Source organism: Micromys minutus, assembly GCF_963924665.1.
Source record: "Micromys minutus genome assembly, chromosome: 21".
Classification (NCBI taxonomy): domain Eukaryota; kingdom Metazoa; phylum Chordata; class Mammalia; order Rodentia; family Muridae; genus Micromys; species Micromys minutus.
Window position 1 is genome coordinate 40302351 of NC_137956.1, and position 26356 is coordinate 40328706.

The 26356-nt window shown below is 45.9% G+C and overlaps 1 protein-coding gene across 1 annotated transcript in view; it reads left to right on the top strand.

Annotated features, from left to right (window-relative positions):
* The window catches only part of SCAP (SREBF chaperone), a 53892-nt gene that overhangs the window by 19741 nt on the left and 7795 nt on the right, over positions 1 to 26356 (top strand). Inside the window, exons 3-9 of the mRNA XM_080934721.1 lie at positions 11016 to 11145; positions 21984 to 22141; positions 22682 to 22902; positions 23086 to 23191; positions 23688 to 23860; positions 24101 to 24227; positions 25853 to 25965. Of these exons, the coding sequence (XP_080790847.1) occupies positions 11016 to 11145; positions 21984 to 22141; positions 22682 to 22902; positions 23086 to 23191; positions 23688 to 23860; positions 24101 to 24227; positions 25853 to 25965 (1028 nt within the window). The remainder of the gene's footprint in view (positions 1 to 11015; positions 11146 to 21983; positions 22142 to 22681; positions 22903 to 23085; positions 23192 to 23687; positions 23861 to 24100; positions 24228 to 25852; positions 25966 to 26356) is intronic.

A 26356-nucleotide genomic window follows, 5' to 3' on the forward strand; every position in this document is an offset into this window, starting at 1 on the left:
CTGGAGTTCACCTTGATCTGCCTGCCTCTGCCTCCCTAGTATGGAGATTAAAGGTGTGTGCCCCCACACTACGTTCCCCCAAAAATATTTTTTGAGGATGAACTACTTCTCCATTTATATGGCAAGCTACTGGGGTATCTTTAAAAGCTGTTCACTATATTTTTATTTATTTAGTTTCTGTGCTTGTGTAAAAGTCAGAAGAAAACTTGTGTGCACCATGTGGGCCTAATAGTTGGTTGGAATCAAGTCCATCTTGTCAGCAGGTGCCCTGCCCACTGAGCCATCTCAGCAGCCTTAACGGAATGTCTTTTGGCATATTAACACATTTGGCATGAATAGCACACAGGCTAACCAGATAGACCTTCTGTAAAGCACTAGTGTCTCTACTCTGGAAGCACAGATCTGCTTTTGAGGTCCTGGGCAATTTCTCACACTGATATCAGAAGGGGAGCTGGTGGTGTCTAATTTTACCAAGTGACGCACTATAGTGTCAAAACACTGTAGAACTGTGTTTTGTTTAGCCATATAGTGAGTGTAGTCTAGGCAGTGTGTGGCCCTTGTTTTCTTGGTGCTTTAGCACGTAGGGCTTTGGAGATGGTCTGCTTTGTCTGAGCCATAAAGTAGAGATGCCCTTACTTCTTTCCCTTCTACCTGACAGGAGCTCATTGAGATCTTGTCTTAGGCATACAAACCCCAATGTCATTTTCTATTCTAGGAAGTTTTTCTGTTGGAACAACTCCCTTTCTGACAGAGCCTTGAGGTGCCTAGAGGAAGCAAAGCATGGATGGCAGCCAGCTGTTAGTGATTGTGTTAGATAGTCAGGCTCCACTTAACTGCCGCTCTTTATTCCTTAGATTTGTTAAGACCCAGAGGACCTCTGCACTTACTCTCCCTCCTGAGAGCCAGTAGTTACCTGAGCCATAGCAATGTAGCTGTGTTTACCCCGTTCACCACCAAGTCCCCTCCAAAAGGGACAGAGCAGGACTCAAGGCGTGGTGACTAATGAGGGCTTCTGAGTGTGGCTTTCTCCATCAGGCTGAAGAATCAGGGATTGAGGGGCTGTGTATATAGGAGTCAGGTGCATCAGACAACACCAGGGGTCTGACTGGTGCTGAGGATAGCTTGAGTGCTGACCCTGTAAGTGGGCTTCAGTAAGTTCCCTCCTGCCCGCATCCTAGGTGAAGGACTGTTAAATTCCCTCCCCTAGGGAAATCTGATGAAATTTGTAGCAAATAGACATTGTAGCAGAAATTGTATTTATATTTCCTAGAGGTTAGGCTACTAGGACCCAAGGGGGTGGCGCAGCTCAGAGGGACACTTTGTGTGTGTGTGTGTGTGTGTGTGTGTGTGTGTGTGTGTGTGTGTGTGTGTGTGTTGCACTGTGAGGACAGAAAAGTATAAGACTACATAGGATTCAGTTTGGAGAGGAAGTTGGTATCATGATGAAGGTGTACTAAGCCTCCTGAGGATGACTGTCTTTCAGGAATTTGAAAACAGATATGGTCCCTTTCCCTCTTGATTTTCCTTTCAGGAGAGTGACTGATACCTTAAGCTGGGGTTGTGTATCTCAGCTGTAGTGGCCTGTTTTTGTCTCTTTCTTTCCACACCTCAGGCTGTTCTATGATTACCTTTGGGGTCACCCAATGGCTGTGTAGCAGTTTGCTTCTTTCTCTGCTTAGGCATTTATATGTTCTTTTCACAGTAAGAAAAGAAAATCAGAGTACCTTAAGCCTGTCTGTGTTTATGGTTAGGTCAGCCAGAGTGGCTGAGATCAAAGTTTCAAAGCACCCTGACCTCTGCTCTAAAGCCTGGACTCTGAAGGGGCCCAGTGGCCAGCTCTTAAGACTGCTCCATGACACTGCCCAGTTGAACATTCAAAGCAAAAATTTCTTTTGGTCTTACATACAGACCCTGTTAAAAACCAAAACAACAGCAGCAGCAGCTCCCCAAAGCTTGTAGGAAATCACAGACTGCTTTATCACCTCAGTTTACTCAAGAAGAGGGGGAAATAGGAGGAAAGCCCTTGAGGCTTTTATTACCCAACTCTCCTAGTCTTGTGTTGTTCACCCCTGGGAAGTGGGGACAAATTTGTGAGCTGGGTTTGGGGGTCACACTTGTAGTCACAGTGCTTAGGAGGCAGAGGTGGGGAGATCAAGGCCATCATGCTCTGCATAGCCAGGGCTGTGCAGTAAGACTTTGTCTCATGAACAAAAGCAGAAGGCTGGAGAGATGACCCAGCACTTAAGAGCACTCGGTGCTCTCGCAGAGGACCCAGGTTTGATTACTCACATGGCTGCTCACAACCATCTGTGACCTCAGCTCCTGGGATTCTTCTGGTATTTTGTGAGCACAGACACTCAAGCACTCACACACATACGCAGGCAAAGCACTTGCACATATAAAATAAATTTTAATTACTTAAAAAAAAATTAGATAGCTGAGAATTGGTGCCACACAACCTTAATCCCAGTACTTGAGAGGCAGAGGCAGGTAGATCTCTTGTTCAAGGCCACCCTGGTCTACAGAGTTCTAGAACAGTCAAGACTACATAGAGAAACCCTGTCTTGAAAAACAAAGACAACAAAATAAATAAATAAACTAGAATGAGAACATGAATCTCCCACCTTTGTTATTTCCAGGAAGGTGTCTCATGTGACATCTTGGATCATTTCTTGGCTGAGGTGTCTCCTGTGTCCTAATCTCAGCAGAGATAATTGGGGAGTGGAAAGGGAAGAGTGGAGAGCTAGGCTGCTGGTGTGGTTGATGGGGCTCACCCTTACATGGAAATGCAGGGATGCTTATTCAAAAACCAAGAGGAAAATACCATCAAAATACATTTGATTGGGAGCAAGGAACAGGCTGAGATGTCCACCGTGGGGCTGCTGTCCTGGAGACACCCCTGTGCCTACTCTGCCTTGCTTTTGCCCTCAGTCCTCTGCCAGAGTGTCACAGCAGATACAGCACCTGGGCAAGGAGGAAGTGGGCTCTGGGATTAAGGGACAGGGTAGCTGGTGGCTGGGACCTGACCCTGGGAAGAGGGAAGAGGCTTGAGCTTGTACTTCAAGGCCACAGTGTACCTCACTGTTGGACTTGCCTTCATTTATAAGACAGAAGTTTTAGGTTAGGCTTCCTCTGAGAGAAGCCTTTGAACTTGAGTAACTTATATTCAGGCTGAGATGAGCGTGGGGGCAGGAGATAGCTGGGAAGCCCATCATCCAGCAGCTTAGCACCCTGAGCAGCTGGAGCACTGTAAACAGACCTCACAGCGTTCCCCTGGGGCCTAGCTAGGGATTCTCCATTCCATAAAGGGTCAGATAGGAAATATTTTAAGCTTTTTGGTACAACTTTCTGTTTGATTACCTTGGGTTTTTTTTTTTTTTTTTTTTTTTTCTTTTAAAATTGCTATTCGTTTATTTTATACAGCCCTTAAAAAATAAGAGAAAATACTTTTAAAAACTCTTAACTGACAGACTGCAAAAAAAGCAGGCCATGGTAATGTGTGCCTTGTATGCATAGAGCACCAAAAACTAAATAAAAGTAGGCCATTGCTAGCTTTGACTTCTAGGCTGTAAGCAGCAGCATTAGCCATTGGTTGGGTGCTAGGTCATCCACTAGCATTGACCTCCAGTGACCTCCAGTGCTGAGGCCACTGAGACAGCCTCCCAACAGCACTAGAACATTTTCAGGCAAAGAGGGGCAAGTAGTGGCCATTGAAAGTTGGGCCAGCATACCCAGAAAGAGCAGAAAGGGTGAGTCTAGGGTTTGCCAATCCCTGGCACATCTTAGGTGGCCTGGTGGAGGCAGAAGGCTGTACAGGGATAGCAGAAACATGTGGCCTCGGGGTGCAGGGTATCAGTCAGGGCAGAGTAAGAGAGGCGGGTTCTTGTACTAATCGGACCCTGTAAGCCATATGGAGGAGTTTGAACTTTTCCAAAACTGCTTATATACAAGGAAGTGGTTTGAGGGCTGCAATCAGGGAGTCTCTCAGTATCAAAACTGTATCAAAAGTTCAAGGCCAGCCTGGGAAACTTAGTGAGACCCTGTTTCAAAATGGAAGGTAAAAAGAGGGCTGAGAATATAGCTTACTGTTAAAGCGCTTCCCTGCCTTGCGGAAGGCCCTGGATTCAGGCGCCAGGGCTGCCCTGATAGCAGGGAGGGATAAACAAACGCTGAGCAAACTGATGCCTTACCAGTGCTGATTGAGTTGTTTCACCTTTGGTGCTGATATTCTCTTATGCCTGCCACTCCTGCTGTTGAATCCCCGCTGGACAGCATTATTCTCGGCTGGGTGCACAGTCTGCTCTTTCAATCCCAGTACTTGGGAGGCAGAGGCAAGCAAAACTCTGAGTTTGAGTCCAGCTCAACAAACATTGTTTTGGGCTGGCAAAATGACTCCACAGATAGTGGTGTTTGCCCCCAAGTCTAATTATCCTGAGTTCAATCCCCAGGACACACGTCGTAGAAAAAGTCATCTCCTCCAAGTTGTTTTCTGACCTGTACCTACACATACATATGCGATGTGGGGCACGTGTGCACACGCACGCGAGTGCATGCACTCGAGTGTGCGTGCGCGCACACGAACACACACACACACACACACACACACACACACGAAAAAGTAAATGTGAAAAGTTATGTAACATCATACAGAGTAGGTCATTTATCCTTACAACTGACATTTTAACTCTCTAGGGTGACTTACAGTAATTTGTAAACACAGATGGAGCAGAGGACATTGCTCAGCGGTAAAGGCCCATGAGAGGCACTAAGTTCAATCTCCAGTCCACAAAACCTAAAACCCGTCTGAGCTGGATATGGTGGTATATACCCACAATCCTACACTCAGGAGGTAGAGAGGTAGGAGGATCAAGAATTCAAGACCAGAGTTTGAAGAGATGGGTCAGTGCTTAAATACAGTTTTTCTTATAGAGGACCGAGGTTGGTTCCCAGTACCCTACGTGGCAGTTCACAATTGCCTTTAACTTCAGTTATATGGAGATCTGATGTCCTTTTATCAGCTCTTCTGATATGCACACACATGCTATACAGATTTATAGACAAGAAAAAAACCATACACAATAAATGTAGATCCTGGGGAAAACTCCACACCATCTCAGCTTTGCAGCAGTTTTGAGGCCAGCTTGGGCTGTGAGACCCTTTCTCAACCCCCTCAGCCCAAATATCTATAGAGAAGGAAAGGAGGGAATCAAAATGGCTTACTGTGAAAGTCAATGACTAAATAGTATTTTCCCGAGGAAGGTTTTCTCAGTGTAACAGGCCTGGCTGTCATGGAACTCACTCTGGAGACTAGTCCAGTCTTAAACTCAGAGCTCCACCTGCCTTTGCCTCCCCAGTAATGGGATTAAAGGTGCATGCTAGCACTGTGCAGTTAAATAATTTTTAAGGCAAAAAGCTAGTGATGAAAGAATTTAGGAGCAAAAACCAAATAATATATAGAAAATAAACAATGAAATGGCCTAAGAATATCCTTTATGAGTAATCTCATTAAATGAAATAAACTAAGCTTTCCTATTAAAAGAGAAGACTTGGGGCTGGAGAGATGGCTCAGTGGTTAAGACTGGCTGCTCTTCTAAAGAAACTGGGTTCAATTCCCAGTTACCACATGGCAACTCACAACTGTCTGTAATTCCAGTTTTAGGGGATCTGGTACCTTCACATGGACATGCATGCAGACAAAACACCAGTGCACATAAAATAAAAATGATTTTAAAAAAATCAATTTTAAAAAGGAGGAGAGACTGGTAGATTAAACACATGAGTTATCTGAATGCCTTCTACAGGACACTTTAGACAGCACTATGGTGCCTGGAGCAATGGCTCAGCGGTTTAGAGCACTGGCTGCCCTTGCAAAGGACCAAGGTTTAGTTCCCAGCGCCCATGTGGCAGCTCACAGCCGTCTCTAACTCTGGTTCTAGGGGGACTAACATCCTCTTCTCTTCTGGCCTTCATGAGCACTGCACACGTGTGCTGTATAGACATGCGTGCTAGCAAAGCACCATACACATAAGATAAAAATAAATTGCCTGGGGGCTGGCAAGATGGCTCAGCGGTTAAGAGCACAGGCTGCTCTTCCAGAGGTCCTGGGTTCAGTTCCCAGCAACCACCTGTGGTGCACTAATGCAAGCAAAATATTATGTTCAGGCAAACATTCATACATAAAATAAAAATAAAAATAAATAAAACCTTGAAAATTTTAAAATAAAAACAAATTACCTTATGGGTAATTTAAATATAGAATCACAGAGAGACAAAAAAAAAAAAAGCTCTGCTAGAAAGAGGTATTGCATGCATGTAGTAACCGAAGGAGAGCCAGAAGGGCTTCATTATTCTCATACAATAAACTTCAAAGTTATTAAAGGGTCATAGTGATGCCATTCTTAGCTGTAAGCATGCACAGCTGACACAGAGTCCCAGACAGACCGTTTACAGCAATGGTGCTGATTTCAGTCTACTCCAGTAATGGATAGGACATCCAGACAGGAGCCAGGCACGAGCATCCCAGCACTTAGAAGGATCAAGAGTTTAAGGCAGCCTCAACTGTGTAGTAAGTTCAAGGCCAGCCTAGGCTACATGAGAGTTACCTCAAAATAAACAAAAGAGCTCAAAACATAAAAAGCAACAACCAGCTAAGGTCGCTAAGGCAAAAGGCTCAGCACAACTGTTAGAGCAGCAGGTTAGACAGAGCACTCACCCAGCAGCCAGAGTGTACTTATCACTGAGCACACACGTTCCACAGGCAGAGCAGGTACTAGGCTGCAGATGAATGTTTGTCTTAAAAGTTGCAAGAAATCCCTTTTTGATTACAGTGGAAATAAGACAAGATCAGCAACTGAAAGAAAACAAGAGAATTCACAGATCTGTAGAAATTAAAACCATTGAGTCAAAGGAACGAGAAGTTAGAGAATGAGATGGTGAAAATAAAAGTTACAATACACCACCAAACAAAAACAAAGGCTTAAAGATAGCCCAGAGGTAGTGGTGTACACCTTTAACCCCAGAAATCAGGAGGGTGTGGCAGGCAGATCTCTGAGTTTGAGACCAGTGTGGTCTACAGAGTGAATCCCAGGACAGCCAGGACTACACAGAGAAACCCTATCTCAAAAAATCCAGAAAAAGAAATGTACAACACACAAATACAATATACCTTAAGCAGGTCTTTGTTTCTTCCCTGGGTGAGCCCTCCCACCTTACACTGGTAGGACCATGCCTAGAGCATTTGGAAAACCTGTCTCTGGGGACCTACAGACAGTGGCAGAGCATGTGCTTAACACACGTGAGATAACAAAACGCATCACTCAGCCAGAGAGACAAGGCACGGAGGCATCCTGACTGCCAGGGTGCCCAAGAGAAACTAACAGATGGACAGACTAACAGGTTACGGTGCCTCTGGGAGGGTGACCCTTGTGTCTAAGGTGACCTAAAGGACTTGGTGATGACAGGCACAAATGATGAGGGTAGAAATCAAATTAACAGGAAGTTGTCAAGCAGTCTATAGCATGGAGTAACCTGGCCCTGATTCTCAGCTCTGAATATATGCACATAAATCCTCAGGTGTGGCTTGAGTCAGTGAGGCCGTCTCTACTTCCTGAGTGAGCCTCCTTCCCTCTTGCTTAATGCTGTCTAAAGCCCACCTGGCCTGGTTTTGTAAATTTTGAGAGCAGAGATCTTATGCATCTCCAGGCCTTGCACAATGTCTGGCCCTGAGTTCATGCTCAAATATTTGTTGAAAGAGTGACTGCCGAGAAAACAGGCCGGCTGGTTGCCTGTTAGTGGTGACCCAGCTGCCAGGAGGGCACAGTCAGGAAGCCATGTCCAGAAAGGTGGCAGAAGCTAATTACAGATGTCTCTGCCGAGGAAACGGCCCTAGTTAGACATGTGTTGGACTGTAGGATAGCAGCCAGAGAGAAACGCAGATCCCATTTCCCAAAGATGCTTTGCTCCTCTTCAGTCATTCTTGTATCCTAAGCTGACCTGGAACTTACTGTGTGGCCTAGGCTGACCTCAAATTTATAATTTTCTTCCTTCCTTCTGCTCCCCAAGTACTGGGATTGCAAGCATGTGGTATCACACTCAGCCCCAAATGTGCTTTCATATTGCCTTTGTTTATAGTTCCATTTAAATAGTGTATCATTTTGAAGCTTACTACTTGGGTCTGGATTGGTTGGTAGCTGAATGATAACTTAATTGTTCTTTGTCTTCTCTATATAAATGGAGACTTCCATTTTTATTATAGATAATGGTGTTTGCCTCCTACAGAGAATTATTTATATTGCTAATGTACTTTAAATGCTTAGAATAGTTTCTGGCACAGGGCTGGAGAGATGGCTCAGCAGTTAGGAGAACATGCTGCTCTGACAGAGGACCAAGGTTTGGTTCCCACACCCACATGGCCCCTAACTACCTCTTCTGGTTCCTGTAGGCACTGCATGTATGTGGTGCACAGACATGAATGTTGGCAAAATACACATGTGCATAAAATAGACATAATCTTTAAAAATTATTTCTAGCACATATTAAACCCTATGTAAGAGGTTCCATTATTATTTACCTTCTCCCTTTGGCTTCTGTTTTCATGGCCTAAAATTAAAAGTAGATGGAAAAATACATGGGTGTAAATAAAAAATCAAGAACTATCGACATCACCATCACATAAAACAACCAAAACCACCCAGCCAGGCAGGCATGGTGCTACAGGCCTATAAATTCCAGCATCTGGGAGATTAAAGAATATGAGTTCAAGGCCAGCTTGGACTTTATAGGAAGATTGAGTCTCAAAACAATCAATGATTGTAATGACCTTCCTTCCCTCCCTCCCTCTCTTCTTTCTTTCTTTCTTTTTAAAGATTTATTTATTTATTTTATGTATGTGAGTACACAGTTACTCTCCTCAGACACACCAGAAGAGGGCATCAGATCCCATTACAGATGGTTGTGAGCCACCATGTGGTTGCTGGGAATTGAACTCAGGACCTCTGGAAGAGCAGCTAGTGCTCTTAACCACTGAGCCGTTTCTCCAGACCCCTCTCTTCTTTCTTTTCTTTTCTTTTCTTTTCTTTTCTTTTCTTTTCTTTTCTTTTCTTTTCTTTTCTTTTCTCTCTCTGTCTCTCTCTTTCTCTCTCTTCCTTCCTTCCTTCCTTCCTTCGAAGCTGTGGCTAGCAAGATTATTTCTAGATTTTTTTATTTACAGAATTTTAATTTTTATATGTTTGTCTGCATGGGTGATTGTCATGTGTTTGAGCGTCAAAGGAAGCCAGAAAATGCCCTGGAGTTGAAGTTATAGATGAATGTGAGCCAGTAAATGCTATGAACTCACCTCAGATCCTCTGGAAAAGCAGAAAACATTCTTACTATTGAGCCATCTCTCCAGTCTTCATAGCTTTATTCTCAATAACGTCAACTAGAGTTAGCCAAGTGTCCCTTGGCAGGGAAGTAGACATGTGTACTATAATATATTCATTCAGTGGACTACTACATACCTGTGATGACGGGTTGTAGTGTAGTGCAGGGGTTGAACACAAGCCCTTAGACATGCTAGGCAAGCACTCTGCCCCCGACTTACATCTCCATATCTAATGTGTGTCCATAAAAATGAGCAGCTCACTGCCAGGCATTAGCACAGGCTTTTAATCCCAGCACTCAGGAGGCAGAGGCAGGAAGATCTCTGGGTTTGCAGCCAGCCTGGTCTACACAGAGAGTTCCAGGACAGCCAGGACTACACAGAGAAACCCTGTCTCAAAAAAAAAAAAAAAAAAAAAAAAAGGCCAAGAAAGAATGGGTGGCTCTACATGTACTAACACATAGGAAGATAACAGACATGTATACATATTGAAGCACTAGAATACATCATTTATTTTATATTATGCTCAAAAACAGGCAAAGCTGGGCTGACAAGATGGCTCAGTGGGTAAAGGGTGTTTGCTGCTAAGCCTGACAACTCAAGTTCAGTCCCTGGAAACCCACACGGTACAAAGAATAGAAGAACCAGCTTCTGCAAGCTGTCCTCTGACCTCCACACATGCCTGGAAGATGCACCCATACCCTGAACAAACAAATGGATGTGAAAAGAGAGAAATGGGTTGGTGTGTAGCTGCATGGTAGAACAGACACAGAAGCACAGGTCTCAGCACCAGAAACAAAGGAAAAAGCAACAGGCCTCCAGCACCGTCTGTGGAGGTTCAGGGCTGTCTTCTGAGGGTCTGAGCTTGTTCTGTAGCTTGGTCTAGGTGGTGATTACCTACAGGTTGATGTGTAGATGAAAACTACACCTGAGGTGTATGTGTCATACTATATGTAAGTCACTTCCTCTTTTGTCTGTTTCCAGGGTTCCATCTCAGTGCTTACCACAAGAAGTCCTCAAATTTGTCACCTTCTCACACAGTTTATTTCTGAATATTAAAAAACTTTAAGTGAGACATGAAACAAAATAATCAAAATACACATTATTTTATAGCTTGCTGACATGAGGGCAGTTTTGTTTTGTTTTGTTTTGTTTTTTACATATGATGGATTCATTAACTTCTGCTCAGCATGGGTCTGTGTAATCCCCACCCTCAGTGTGTCCTCAGTCTGCACGATCTGTCCCTTTAAATAGAGTAGTTTCTCAGCTGTCTGAATCAGAATTTGTATCCTCTATCCTAGTTTTTTTTTTTTTTTTTTTTAAATCCTGTGTGTGATTGATAAGACTTTGTTTTTAGTGTCTTGTCTAAAGTCTCAGAAAACATTCAGCCAGCCTGTTACACTAGTTGGGCTTCTTTGTAGGCTTTGTGGCTAAAATATGTTTGAAAATATTTTTCTCAGTGATGAAATGAAAATATCTCAATGATATCTGAATTTCAGCTCTGAACTTCTGTGATGAATGAAATGATATTTTTACACAGTTCTGGCAAAGGGGATGGATGCACTTGGATGGAATTCCAGTGGTTCCCATGTCCCCAACGTCTTGTAGACTCTGCCTCGAAGATGTCCTTATTCTTTCTCTCCTTTCTTCTCCCCAGCTACCCGCTGCTGAAGCTCCCCTTGCCTGGAACGGGGCCTGTAGAATTCTCCACACCTGTGAAGGGTTACTCGCCCCCGCCTCCGGACTCTGACCACAAACAAGGAGAGCCCAGCGAGCAGCCAGAGTGGGTAGGTGCTCAGCTTGTCACTGAGGAGAGCCCAAGCAGAGAGCTGATTGGTGGAGGCCAACTCTTCAAGTGACAGCCAGAGTCATCAGCTTCAGACTAGTGAATTCCCATGCCTGCCTGCTTTACAGAGGCCCCAGGAATGTCTAGTTACACTTAATGAGTAACCTTTATTGAAAGAAAACAGTGACGCACAAGTATGAAGTGTGAGCGCCCTAGAGAATTGAGGGGTGACCAGCTGGACTCCGATTCATATCCAGCCTACTCACACCCCACGTGCAGACCAGCTAACAGGTCATCTAGTCTTTGCTCCTAGGTAGTCATAAGAACAGTAGAGCATCCCCAGAGTGAACCTGATTTTCTCAAATCAGTAAGGGATTTTTTTTTACTCTTTATAATCCAGTCAGATGGTTTTAAAAGTACAGTTGTTTGTTTGTTTTTTAACTAGAAGAAAAGTTGGAGCCCAAAGTACGTAGGTTCCTTAGTTACTTAATGTATGACGGTCAGTACAGGTTAGGACTCTTTGTTCCCTCAGTCTGACTGGACTGTTGTCAGTTGATGAGCTGGGCTGAGCGTTGATCTGAGAAAATCTAGTTGAAGGGTGAGACTTGGTACCCTACTCGCTGTTACTTAGGCACTTGCTATTTGAAGCTCGGAACCTTGGCCAGCTTATGTCTGAGCACCTTACCTACTATGTAAGGACAGTGCACCTATCCTGCATGTCTTGCGCTTTGGCTCCGTAAGTTGGTGCCAGGCTTGCTTAGTTTCTTGAGGAAAAGCAAAGCTTGGGACAGAGCTCCCTTTCTCCACCTCTCACAGGATAGCACCTTCTTACTTCTCTCTGGTCACTGTCAACTCTTCTGTTGCTGAACTGTGGCACCCTGGTAAGAGGGTTGTGTTACAGCCACACATTGTGTACCAGGCCCTGCCTCTGACCATCAGAGGGTGAATGGTCTGAAGCTGGCAGAAGCTACTTGTGGGCTAGAGAGATAGCTCAGTTGTTACAGAGTTCTCTAGACACACATCAGATGGCTCAAAGCCACCTCTAACTCTGGCTCCAGGGGATCTGATGGTCTTTGGCCCTGAGGGAACCTTCACACATATGGTGCACATAAATTCATACAGGCACACACTTAACACACATAGAAAGTTTGTTTTTTAAATAAAAAAAGAAAGAAAAATCATTTTATCTCTGTGTCCCAGATTAGCCATTGGTCACAATGAGTTCTTCATGATGGAAATATTTTACCATCATTAACTGCTTAATATAGTTCTACTAAATACTGAACTGATGATACCCAAGTCTTGGTTTTTGGCTGGTAGAGTTCTTGACGTGGGCCTGTTTGTGCAGGTTAGATGTGTCTGTGGGCTTCCCTTAGAACCTTTCATTGGGCTTTGATGGTGACAGTGAGCAGGTGTGCAGTGCAGCTTAAGGTCTAAACAGTCAGAGAATGATTTAGTTCTTTCTGTTATGAGCTTCATCCCCTGTGGGATGATGGAGACTCAGAGCTTGGTGCTGTGGCCCGGTTCATGGTCTCTGGCAAATTACTACACTCATATTGGCTATGTCTGATAAAAATATAAGCCCACAATAAAGTGAGAACCATTTCAGTTATACGGAGCACAACTAACTCAAAGAGAGTAAGTGAAAAGAAAGACTTCTCTTAAGTAACTCACAAGCAGGTGCAGAGATGCCTTCTGTACTAGAGCCAGGTCCCCAGGAATCCTCAGGTCTGTTCTCTTCAGATCTGCTTCATCTTTATCTTCCTAACAGTGACTGTAGGAGCTTCCGCCCTGTTGTTTGTGCACCAGCAAATCTAGTGGGTGATGGACATCCATTCCCAAAACCTTTTTGCCAGGGCAGCTGCTTTGTGCTGATGTCATTGCTGGCCACACAGGCAGATTATGGCGTCTGGAGGAGGAGTTGAAGGCTCGGGCACTGGAGGGCACAACAGTCACACCACACAACAGCTGTAGCCTCTGCCTTCCTTCTTCCCTGTTGTTACTTTTGGGGTGTACCTGGATGCTATGGGGAGGGACAGCTAGGGCACTAGTCCTTGAGATCTCACCCTGGTCATAGAGATAAGACAAAGGTTTTTTTTGAAATATGTCAAAGACTCACAGTAAAGGCAAGGATGATGGCTCAGTGGTTAAGGGTGCTTATTGTTCTTGAAGATGACCTGAGTTCTGTTCCAACACCCACATCAGGCAGTGCATAACCATGTGTGACTTCAGTTCTAGGAGACCTAATACCTTTGACCTCTGTAGGCACCTCTACATATCTGGAACACAAAAACTCTCTCTCTCTCTGTCTCTCTTTCTCTCTAAACTCTCTGTCTCTGTCTCTGTCTCTGTCTCTCTCTCTCTCTCTCTCTCTCTCTCTCTCTCTCTCTCTCTCTCTCTCACACACACACACACACACACCCCATAAATTAAAAACAGAAAAAAAAATCTGGGCAGTGGTGGCACATGCCTTTAATCTCAGTGCTTGAGAGATAGAGGCAGGCTGAGTTCTCATGAGTTTGAGGCCAGACTGGTCTATAGAGTAAGTTTCAGGACAAGCCAGGGCTACACAGAGAAGGAAAAAAAAAGCAAACAAAAAGATGGGATCTAAGAACTTTAAGTGCTGGGATCTAAGAACTTTAAGTGCTAGGATAGTTTTTGCATCACAATAAAGGAGTATTGAGTTATATGCATATGTTTGTATTCTCAAATGGTAAATGGTAAATATTTGTAAGTCTATCCTAAATCTGCATAATTAACTCACTAAATAGGGGCAGGAAGCAAATCCTTGGGCAGAAAAATTTGTAATTCCCTTTTCTTTTTTTCTATTTTGTTTTTTGAAACAAGGCTTTATGTTGCCTAGGCTGGCCTCAACCTGCTATGTAGCTTAACTCCTGATTCTTCTACATCTGCCTATCAAGTTGCAGGAAGGCATGTTCCCCAATACCCAACTTCTCTGTTCCTTAAGTGTGTGTAGAGACTTCTTCCACAGAGCACAGGCAGGGAATAGTGTGTGCAGTGGAGAAGTTGATAGGCAAGTCCTCAAGAAGGTGATAGAGGTTAGAGTGAGAATGGCATTTGCCTCTGGGGTCTCCAGATGTATAGGTGGCCCTAATCTACAGCAGCAGAGTATGGTGGGGGAGCCTGTTCATCTCACTGTGGCAGGAAGCAGAGAAGGAGGCAGAGAGGCATGTGTCCATGTTATGTACACACATACGTGAGTGTCTGTGTCTGCAGAGGAAGAGGCAGGAGTATGTGTGTGTGCGTCTGAAGAGGCAGGGACATGTATATGAAGAACACATCAGATCTCCCACCCCCACGCATGAGTGTTGGTTCTGAAAGAGCAGCAAGTGCCTGTAACCCTCTCGTCAGCCCCTACTACAGAGTCTAGTCATCTTTACAGGGTCTGAGTTCAGCCCACTCTGTATTAGACTTAGTGTGACCTATGGCTTTGTAGGATTGGCAAGCTGCAGTTCCTTCTGGGCAGAGGGCTGTGCTTACAGAGTAAGAAAAACAAAGCAGAAACAGCAGAGACTTTCATTTCCCCATGTGTGGCCTTGGGCAAAAGACTATACACTTTTGTGCCTGAGTTTCCATATTTATAAGACCAGGTGATAATTATGCCTGTGTTACACATTATCTTAAGGATTAAGTGAGAGAATGCAGACTTGGTGCAGTGCCTGGCCCACCATTAGCATTCAGCGTTCAGCATTCATTGTGGCTGTCATTGTATTGTGGGTCTGGCTAGCCTGAACAGAGAGGAAAATAAGGAGGTCTGTGTGCTCAGACTGCCTGCAAGGTTACTAGGTGTACGTGCCTTAGACCTGCCCCTGGCTCAGTGGTTCTTTCTTCAGGAACCCTGTCCTAACTGCCTTCCGTACAAGGATTCTGCTGGACCTCTATGCTTGCACTGCCATACTTTAGAAGTTATGGTCACTCAGATTTATATAAATGCCAATGTTTTCATACCACAGCTGTTGAAAGGGTTCCTGTTGAGTAGGTAAAGAGCAGGGTTATTTAAGAGATGGTGAATGTGCCTACTATTTTATTTTGTGCACTGCAAGTGAGAAAATTGGTGGGCCCAAGTTGTTTCTGGGCTGTCCAGTTCAAATCTCCGATAGTGGAAGCCATTTTCTTAAAGGAACTACCTCAGGGACTAGAGAGATAGCTCAGCAGGTAAGAGCACTTATCACTCTCACAGAGGCCCAGGTTTGGATCCTAGTGCCCACATGGTCACAACTATCCAGAGCTCCAGTTCCAGGATATCCAGTTCCCACTTCTGACCTCCTTGATCATCAGGCATATATGTAGTGCACATTCCTACATGCAGACAAACATTTATACACGTAAACACTGTTTGCTTTTTAAAAAGAATGGCACAGGCCTGGCGTGGTGGCACACACCTTTAAGTCCAGCAGTTGGGAGGCTGAGGCAGGCTGAATCTCTGTGAGTTCAAGTCCAACCTGGTCTACAAAGCAAGTCCAGGATATCCAGGGCTGTTACAGAGAGAAGCTCTGTCTCAAATGCCCCTTCCCCAGTGACACAGTAAAATAGGTGGTAAGGAAATCAGTCTGAATGAACTGCAGGGATGAGTAGACTGAGGTGATGCTGCCTCCATCTAGTCTTCATAGTTCCGTGGAATAATGTTTTCATTCTGATGCTTTTCCAGATGGTTCATGAATGCAAAACACAAGGAAGGGACACAACTGTTCCTCAGTATTGTGAAGGAGCAGGTTTATTATTGTAGATAAAAGGGAACATATAGCCAGAGTCCAGAATGACCTGGGGGGGGGGGGGATGGGAAGAGAACCAGGTGTAGCAGCCAAGAGGGCAAAGGCACAAAAATGTCTGGATTATATAGGGAAGAGCTTCTGGGAGAAGGGCAGCCCAGCCTCTAGGCTGAAGAGTTGTGGAGTGGGAAATGGGCAAGGTATGCCAACCATGCCCTATAACAGGTAGGGACTGAGGGATTCTGGGAGATCCTGGCATCCAGGTCTTCTTTGGTATGTTAAGTAGGCACCTCAGCCTAGTCCAGGGTCTGTTATTTTGACTGGCCTTCACAGGGACCTGTTTTGGGCTGGGTGGTTTATTCCCACTTGAAGAGCCCATAGCCCCTCATTTATGGCAAACAGCCAAGGGTGGAGGTGCTAGGATTTGAATATAAGTCGTTCAGTTTACTTAGGAAGGAAGAAGTAAATGTAAAATAGCAAATGGGCTCTAAAAGGAGAAAGGCCTGAGGGCTTCAGCACTTGAATCGACCCTCTAGCAGAGCTGTCTTGGTGACCTGGACTTTACTACTTACAGAGAAGGGAATGCTATTGCCCCAGTCCTGAGCAGGCCTTTGTAAGAACCAATCTGGCAGGTTCCCAGAGGCATACAGGCTTGTTCCATGCAAGGCTTCTAAGGCCAGCAATGTAGTGTTTGTGGTCGCTGCCTGAGCCTGGGCACAGAGAATATGTAGGCAGAGATCTCAAGCATGAACAGTGGTGGCCAGAGATGTTGTTCCCCAGGATCTTAGCTCTTCTCCCATGTGAAGATTGTATGGAATTTCCGTAGCAGGTTGGCTGTAGAGGAGGAGGTAGCTTGGGTCAGGCAGCTGTGGGTTTAATCTGCCCCCGGGTGTGTGACCTCAGACTCATGCTTAGCTCTCCTCACCTTGGTTCTCTTATCTCGGTATTTGGTTAAGAGTCTTTCACAACACTGCAGCCCAGCTGCCAGCTCAGGCTTCAGGCAGCTCAGAATTCAACTCGGGATTTTGCTTTCACAGGCACTCACATGGCTAACTGGTTGAAGTTTCTTGCAAACTTCTTAGTTCCTGTCTAAGAGTTGGCTAAATGCCCTTTCTAGAACAGCTTACATGATGTCATGTTTCACCAGGTGTTGGTACCAAAAGATGGCGGGATTTGTTGTAATGCTCATAACCTAAATTCAAAGATGGTATCACTTTGGCTTGATTCCCTATCAGAAGTCAGTAGATTAAGCACTCTTTTAAGGGGGTGGGTTTTAAGGGGGCAGGATTGTGCAAGAACATGAACCCCAGAAGGCCTGGCTTACTGGATGCCGAATTAGAAGGCTACCTACCACTGTCTCCCTCTACTCTGCTCTACTAAAGGGGTCTTTTGTTTGCTCAGGGGATCTGGGTTCCATAGACACTTCTGCATCCACTGTCATTCGTGTAGGCTACCATTCCCATCTGCACCTATACCTGTTTCTCAGTTGGACACAAGGTAGGGAACTTAGTTAGTTTAGTTAGTTTTTCTAGGCAGGGTCTCACTGTGTAGCCCTGATTGTGCTGGAACTCACTCTGTAAACCAGGCTGGGCTTCAAACTCAGATCCAACCTGCCTCTGCCTCCCAAGTGTTGGAACTAAAGGTGTGCATCCCCACCGGCCCAAGTAGGGATTATGAAGGGAGTCCATCCCCCACAGAACAGGCTCACTGCACAATGGATTGGCCACAGCTCATCTCTACTAACATTTTAGTACCTACCTTTTCACCATCCTTGCTTCTCCTTCCCCCGCAGGATCTCTGGCACAGTGGTCTGTGGTGCTGGGGAGTTTCTGTCCTTAGAACAGCTCTTATGCAATATCTATAGGAGAAATGCTCAGCATACCCTTGGCTGGCTGCCTCCCTCCAGTTTCCTGTATCTTTAAGATGAATTAGTGTTTTCAGGGTCTGCTTCTAGAAGTTTCCAAACCAGTGTAGGGCTTGTGGATGGCTGCCCCTGTAAGAGAATATTGATGTCTAGAAGAGGGAACATATTAAATGGTGACTTGATAGTTTAATGACTGGGCCAGACTTTGAAAGAACCTGAAGGATGTGGAGCACCTGCTGGGAAGGTCCAGGCGGGTGAATCAAGAGCCATCCAGTAGAGGGGCCCAGGTAAGCTGAGGAATGAGTCAGCACAGGAGGCCAGACACGATTTGTCTACAAAGGCTTCCTGCCAGTGAATGAAAACACAGGAGCTGTGGGCTACGCAGAGTGGGTGGGACGTCAAAGGAGAAAGTTGTCTGGGACAAATGGGATAACAGCATGTTATAGAAACATGGTGGGCGGCTGGGCACATGGTGCACCCGTGTGATGCCAGTACCCAGGAGGCCAAGACAGGAGGATCACACATCTGAGGTCAGCCAAAGCTACATTGTAGACTCCACAGAACAGATAAGTCTGAGCTGCTGAGACAGCTGTGCTGCTGCTACCTTCCTGTGACAAGAACAGTGGCCCTGACAATATACGTTCAAGGAGAAATTTGGATGAACTTGGGAGTGAGGCACTAATAATCCTTCTGGAGCCTGACCCTATATCGCAGGTTGAGAACTCTGGTTCTGAATTGTGGTTATTGGTTGTTTGTTGACATACAGGCCCAAAGCCAGGTGGTGGTGGCACATGCCTTTAATCCCTATACTTGGGAAGCAGAAGCAAGTCAATCTCCTTGAGTTTGAGGCCAGCCTGCTCTACAGAGTGAGTTCCAAGACAGCCAGGGCTACACAGAGAAACCTTGCCTTGGAACTCCCAACAAAAAAGAAAGAGAGGAAGAAAGAAACAAAGAAAAAGAAACTTAGGCACACATGATTCGGGTGTGAAGGAAGGGAAGTGTCCTGGAGGTATTATGAGCAGAGTCATAGCTTAACAGGCAGTAGTAGGATTAGGCCTGGGGCTCGAAGCTCCATGGTGTCATGAGAGTGATGTGCCCTTCACAGTATTTGGGGTGATCCCCAAATGGGTTTTCTAGAGCTCTTTGTCCTTCAGCCAGGTAAAGGTGTGTTGTCAGTGAAATGGTTTCAGGTTAGAGCTGGTGGCAGCCAGTTCCAACCAGGTGACAAAGCAGTGCTTGGTAGCTTCATGTGGGCTGTGCATCAGAAACCTCTCTAAGCTAGTGTCATAAACAACTTCACAGCTCTACTAAGTGCCACATATCTTTAATGTCAGCACTTGGAAAGCAGAGGCAGGAGGATTGTTACAAGTTCCAGGCCAGCTAGGACTAAGCCTAAAATTCCATCTCAACCAAAATTATGACTTTGCTTTCAGGTTTTTTCTTAGAGCCCAGGAGACAGTTCTGTGGCTTTCTCCTCATCCACTCATCTGCTCTGTGGAGTCCCTGAGTAAGGCAAGGCTTGGTGTGGAAGCAACTCCTTAGCCCTCAGGCATGCCTAGCTTGCTCTAGCCTGCCTGTCTGTCTTGTTCTAGTTGCTATTGACTTTCAGGACTTTGGTTTCATTAGACAGCCCCTCTACCTCAGGGATATGTGGACTTTTCTTTGTCATCAGTTTAAAGTTCAGAAGATCCAGTTTCCCAGATGACCTTTCACCTGCCAGGGTTCCTTTGTGCTGTCCAGGCCTTCTTACTCTGTGTCCCTTGCTCCTCAGATATCCTCCCTGCCTGTCTCCTACCCACCTTCCTCGTTCTCATAGCTGCTAGGCTCTAGCTCACATACTGCACACTTTAGGAATGTCCATGGCACGTCTGTCGCTAGGAATTACACATGAATGCTTTCATCTGCAGTTTGAGCTTGGGCCCAGTGATGTCAGCATCAATATGGAAGAATTGATTATCATTCTGCCAGCAGTTTATGAGGCCATTAGCTGGCACGCTCTGGGAGTAAGAACATGCCAAGTTCTTGAGAGAAAAGTGTAGGATTTAGTGAGAGACTTGAGACACCTGATACCTTGTTTGGTTATGAAACTGCCGGAGCAATCCTCCTTCCTACTGCTTAGTGCTATTATTTTTGTTAAAATTCCATCTCTGTGGGTGCAAGTGGGCAAGAGACATCCAGTGGTGTCCCTGCTCCCATGCAGTTCGTGGGCAGGCTGGCAGGCAAGTGTCACTTCAGTGAGCTGGAGGAGAGATGGGGAGGGAAAGAGAAGTGGAGCTGGAGAATCAAGGGTGGGGAGATCAGCCTGCTAGGAGTAGCCTGCCCTCCCACCTAAGGCCATGTCGATGTTCTGGCCGGCCATGTCTAGCTCTGGCCTTGTAGGTGACTATGGCCCATGTTACTACCAAAGGCCATGGGGATATCCCTAGTCTGGGCTGCTGCCTGGGGCCATGTTGATGTCCAAGGACTGCACAGAGTTAGCCCTGTCCCAGAGTTAGCATTCAGGAGAGTGGCCTGTACTGGTTTGCACTGAGCTGGCCCTGTGGGTACCACCCTTCGACTGGGCAAACCTGGAGAGCTGGCCCCAATAACGGGTGAGGAGAGCTGGTGGGCTGACCAACTCAGCTACCACCCATCCCATCCCAACATAGACCCCATCTGTGAACTGCTGGAGCTTGTTAAGGGATCAGTCCTGCAGATCCAGAGCTCCAGGATTTCCATGACCTAGAGCAACAACTGTCTATCCCAGAGGAGTCTTGGTGAGGATCCAGTATTAATAGTATGGTGGAAGCCAGAGGCCTCAAACCAGACCAATGAATGACTCATTGTAATGAACATTTACAAGTAAAGCTGTCTGAGCAAAAAGGTGTGTGCTGTATGACAGACACACTATGATACACTGCAGATTCCATGGTGAGAATTTTTTTTGTTTGTTTGTTAATCCGTTTGCTTTTGGGGGAGGTAGTAAGGTTGGATATGGAGGGAGGGAGAAATGAGTGTGATTGAGGTATATGGTGTGAAATCCACACGGAACCAATACAGAGTTAATAATAAATGTGTAGAAGGAAGGAGAAAAAGTTCTCTGGGTGGGGAGGTGGTACACACCTGTAATCCCAACACTCAGGAGGCAGAGACAGAGGCAGGCAGAACTCGTTCAAGACCAGCCTGCTCTATAGATTGAGTTTTAGGACAGCCAGGGCTACACAGAGAAACCCCGTCTCAAACAACAACAAAACCCAAGCAAACAAACTCATCTACACAGATGGGCAGAGTATCTACTCAAATACATTCTCATGTGACGTGAGCACACCTGTGGATGCCACAGGATGGGTGCTGATATTTTCCTCCGTGAAGACTCAGGTCTGAAGCACTTACACAGATGGGCAGAGTATCTACTCAAATACATTCTCATGTGACGTGAGCACACCTGTGGATGCCACAGGATGGGTGCTGATATTTTCCTCCGTGAAGACTCAGGTCTGAAGCACTTCTAATGCCATAGAGTTGGAGAGTGAGGATTGAAATGTATGTGTTTGTTGTTTTTGACACAGATGTGTAGCTTGGCTGGCCTGGAATTTGCTGTCTAAACCAGGCTGGTCCTCAAACTTGGGACAATCCTGCTCCTGTCCCTTAATTGCTCAGATTATATTATACATCACCATACCCACTTGATTTTTTTTATTATTTTATTTTTATTTTTTTAAGTTATTTTTTTAAAGATTTATTTATTTCATATATGTGAGTATCCTGTCACTGTCTTCAGACACACCAGAAGAGGGCATCAGATCCTGTTACCATGTGGTTACTGGGAACTGAACTCAGGACCTCTGGAAGAGCAGTCAGCCATCTCTCCAGCTCAGGCTTGATTTTCTAAACATGCTATAGAATAGTAATTCTGTGGATCAATGTATTTATCACCGGGACAGCTGGACACCTCTTAGAGCCTATAGTCTGGTGCAGCCAACATCTATGCTTTGGGAAAGGACTAGACAGGAAATGATTTAGGCTTTGTAGTATGATAGACCGGACATCTCTCTTGCAGACACACAGCTCTGTTGTAATCGCATGGGCCAAGGACCAGTGAGGGGTGTAATGGTCATAGCTTTATTCCAGAAATCACAGAAAATGAATCTGAGCTTTGTTTGGCCTGGGGAACAGCGCATAGTTTCCTGATACCTAATTCACTAGTGTTTTCCCCATAGCACATGCTCAATGCTTCCTTTCTATCCTGCCCTGTGTCTTCTACAGTATGTGGGTGCCCCTGTGGCATACATCCAACAGATATTTGTGAAGTCATCAGTGTCTCCCTGGCACAGAAATCTTCTGGCGGTAGACGTGTTTCGGTCACCTCTGTCCCGAGCATTCCAACTGGTGGAAGAGATCCGGAACCATGTGCTGAGAGACAGGTACACCTCTCAGGGTCTCCTGACTGAGTATCAAAGGGAGTTACATTTTTCTGCCAGCATTGCAGGTCTCAGGTCCTTGTGGGCCCTTTGATGCTGTATCCTCACAACTCAGTGGGTGTGAGTGGGCCTGACAGTAGGGAGGTAGCTGAGCAATATCTGACCCATGGCTCCTGCCTCTCTCTGTGCTCAGCTTAGATTAGCAAGCTCTACCTGGGGGTACTAAAGCCCTAAATCTTCTTGCTCTCACTCTTGGCCTCTAAAATTGTCTACGGTGTTGAGTGGGGAGTTTGCATGCTCTCACACACTGCCTTTTCAGGGAGGAGTGCTTTAGTGCTCCAGTGCATTCTAAGGGCTGCACAGATACATGGTCTTCTTGTTGAATATCTGGAAGCGTTTCCCACAGTGCTCCATCATCAGGCTCTTTGGAGACATCAGGGGGAATAAAGCATTTGGGAGCCCAATGATATGATTCCCATAAGTGCAATGGGTTGGCCCTATGCTGGCAGAAACAGCAGAGGCTTCCTCCTATCTTCTGCATAGCTCCGGGACCAAGAGCCTGGAGGAGGTTTGCCTGCAGGTGACAGACCTGCTGCCAGGCCTCAGGAAACTCCGGAGCCTACTTCCTGAACATGGCTGCCTGCTGCTGTCCCCTGGGAACTTCTGGCAGAATGACTGGGAACGATTCCATGCTGACCCTGACATCATTGGGACCATCCATCAGCATGAGCCCAAAACTCTACAGACATCAGCCACACTCAAAGGTACCCTCAGCATTCAGGTCTAGTGTGGTCACTGCCTCTCCTTCAACGGGTGCTCTAGTATATCAGGGGTTGCCTCTTGATTTTAAGACTAAGAGTAGAGAAGGGGTTCTGGGTAGCCCAGTTGCCACCCCATATCAGTGACTGCCATTCCTTTGTCAGTGTTTTGCTTGTTTCTGCCCACAGACTTGCTGTTTGGTGTTCCCGGGAAGTACAGTGGGGTGAGCCTCTACACAAGGAAGAGGATGGTCTCATATACCATCACCCTGGTCTTCCAGCGCTACCATGCCAAGTAAGGTGCTAGGTTCCCATACTCTGTGGGAGACTTGGCCTTGAGTGGCTGCTTCTCTGACCAGCATGGCCCTAGGCCTCCTATTGAAATGTTTATGTTCTTTATACCAAAGAATTATATTTGAAAATTTGAATGAGGATGGCCCTCAGGCCTGACTAAGAACTAGGGACCTGAGGCAGGTCTGACAACTTCCCTGGCCTGTTGTTTTCTTCTGGTTTCTTCCTGAGCCCTGGGTGGATGGCCTCAGCTGGCTGAGCTCCATGCAGCCTGTGTTTTCTCAGTAAGCCACTGCAGGCAGCTCTCCACAAGTGGCTAGAGCCCCTGAGGTGCCTCTGGTGCTCTTCTGGGCCTCCAGCACCTGAAACCGTGCGATAGGTCAGGAAAGGAGGTTCACAGCTTCTGGTGTCTGTGGAGACTAGAAAGATGAAGAGAAGCTTCCAGTCAACAGATGGGAGGAGATCCAGCTGGACCCCTTCAGGGACTCTTTTATCAACAGGTTTCTGAGCAGTCTACGTGCCCGGCTCATGCTTCTGCACCCCAGCCCCAACTGCAGCCTCCGAGCAGAGAACCTGGTCCATGTGCACTTCAAAGAGGAGATTGGCATTGCCGAGCTCATCCCCCTCGTGACCACCTACATTATCCTGTTTGCCTACATCTACTTCTCCACACGTAGGTCTCAAGATGAGCTTTTCCCTAGCACCCACTTTCCTGCTGTCAGAAATGGGTTAGAGCTCCCAAGGTGTGCTGTGTTCATGAGATTGAAAGTGTTTCTTCTTGTCCTTTCCTTCTGGTTAAGCAAGAGCTTTCCCTGCCTTGACTGAGGGCACGTTCTATTCTTAGGAGCTCAGTTAAGAAAGGTTCTAGGGGCTAGGGGAGACACTGCCCTGATATGTCCTCTCTGCTCTTTAGGCAAGATCGACATGGTCAAGTCCAAGTGGGGCCTCGCTCTGGCAGCCGTGGTCACAGTACTTAGCTCACTGCTCATGTCTGTGGGGCTCTGCACTCTCTTCGGCCTGACGCCCACACTCAATGGCGGGTAGGTTTCACAGGGCTGGAGTGAGCCCTCAGGCCCCTTGCATATCCAGGCACCATTGGACTAGATATTTATTGTTATGCAATGTCTTTGCCTTATTTTTGACACTGAAGAGTACATTTTTCCCTCTTTAAGCACATGTATATGCCATGTCTTTCTCTATGTAGAACATTTAGCTATATGCATGTGTGTGTTTGTACATATGTATACATATACATGTGTGCTTTTAGAATATTTATATTTGCATATGTATGGTATATGTGTATATATGAATGTTGCTGTTTATATTTTAAATCTACATGCATGTTTTCATTTTTTAGATTCATTTTTATTATTTTTAATATGTTGGGACATAGGGGAATGTACACATGAGTAGGTGCCCGTGGAGACCTGAAGAGGAGCCCCTGGAGCTTGAATTATGGGGGTTGTGAGCTGCCCAATATAGGTGCTGGGAACTGAACTCAGGTCCTCTGTAAGAGCAGTAAACACTTTTAACTACTGAATTATCTCCATAGCCTGCACACTACTCTCTAAGGGCTGTGTCTGGAGGTGTGTGATAAAGAAGTATACATGTCTTCTTCACTATTAATAGAGGACTGGCAAGGTGGTTCAGTGGGTAAGGCACTTCCTGCCAAGCCTAATGACTTGACTTCAGTTCCTAAAATCTGTATGATGGAAGGAAAACCAGCTCCCATAAACTGTCTTTTATCTCCACATGCATCTTGTGACACATGTGTGCATTCATAAAGAAATATAATGAGTTTTTTTCCTTAAGATTTAAATCCCCAGATAAAGTAAGTGTGGAGTCCATGTTGTCAGTGCATAGGGAGGTACCGTTCCCTCCCTTCCTCACGGATGCTCCTTCCCCTCATTCTCAGAAAATCTTAGTGCAGAAGCCCTTTCCTGTGTCTGTCCTTGGGGTTTGGGCTCTGTGGCTGCCTGTGTTACTAATGGACTGGCCCATCCCAGCCTTGGCTTCTCAGGCAGTCATAAGCCCCCCACCCCCCACCCCAATGCTAGATATCAGACCAAGGCCTAGGACAGGAGTCAGTGGCTGTGCAGAAAAGCTACTTTGTATGGCTCCTGCTGTGTTCTGTGTCCTGGACTACCTGTGACCTTTTCCAAGCCACTCTCAGAGCTTCATGTCCATGGATAAGGCTCAGCCAGCAACCAGATGCCAAATGCCTTGTGGGGACAGTTACTCCTCTCGAGACATAGCTTCTCAGCAAAGGTGTAAGGATTTAGGCTGCAGCCATTCCTGGAGTGACAAACGTAGGGTCCATCATTCCATCAGCCATTGGAGTCTAGTTTGGGAAGGGTTAGGTCTTGTAGTAGGACAGTGAGGACAGTGATGTTCTCTAATGGGCTTCTTCATTGGGTAGAAGAGACAAGAGACTCTGGCCCCAGAGCAAAGCTTTGGAGCCTGCCTAAAAGCTGTGTTGACAAGGAGCCTTATTGGATGAAGGTACATTAGAGAGGGATTCTTCCCTAGGCCACAGAAGCCACTTGGTAGCCTCTGTTATAGACCGGAAGCCCCACAGCTTCCCCAGGATTTAAGCCTTGTAAGAACTAATCCTGTTAGACCTGATCATGCCACCATCCCTAACTGTCTCTTCTCTGCTCCCCAGTGAGATTTTCCCATACCTGGTGGTGGTTATTGGGCTAGAGAATGTGTTGGTGCTCACCAAGTCAGTGGTATCAACTCCAGTTGACCTCGAGGTGAAGCTTCGAATTGCACAAGGTAACACTGGGGTGATGGGCTGGTCATGTTATATTTAGGCCCAAGGAGATAGGGAGACCTCAAAATGTGTCTTTTAGGGCTCTGTTGATAGCTCATTCAGTAGAGTGCTTGCTGTACTAACATGTGGACCTGCGTTCACTCTCCAGACCCATTTAAAGCCAGGCATAGTTCACTGCAGTTGTAATCCCAATACTAGAGAGACAGATGGGTGGACCCTTAGCTGGCCTAACCTAATCCATGAGCCTTGGGCCAATGAGAGACTGTCTCAAAATACAAGGTTCCTGCAGAACAATACTCGATGTGACCGCTATACATACTTGCATACATCTACAACCACACAACTACAACAGAGTCTCTCAGTGTGTAGCCTTGGTTGACTTGGAACTTGCTA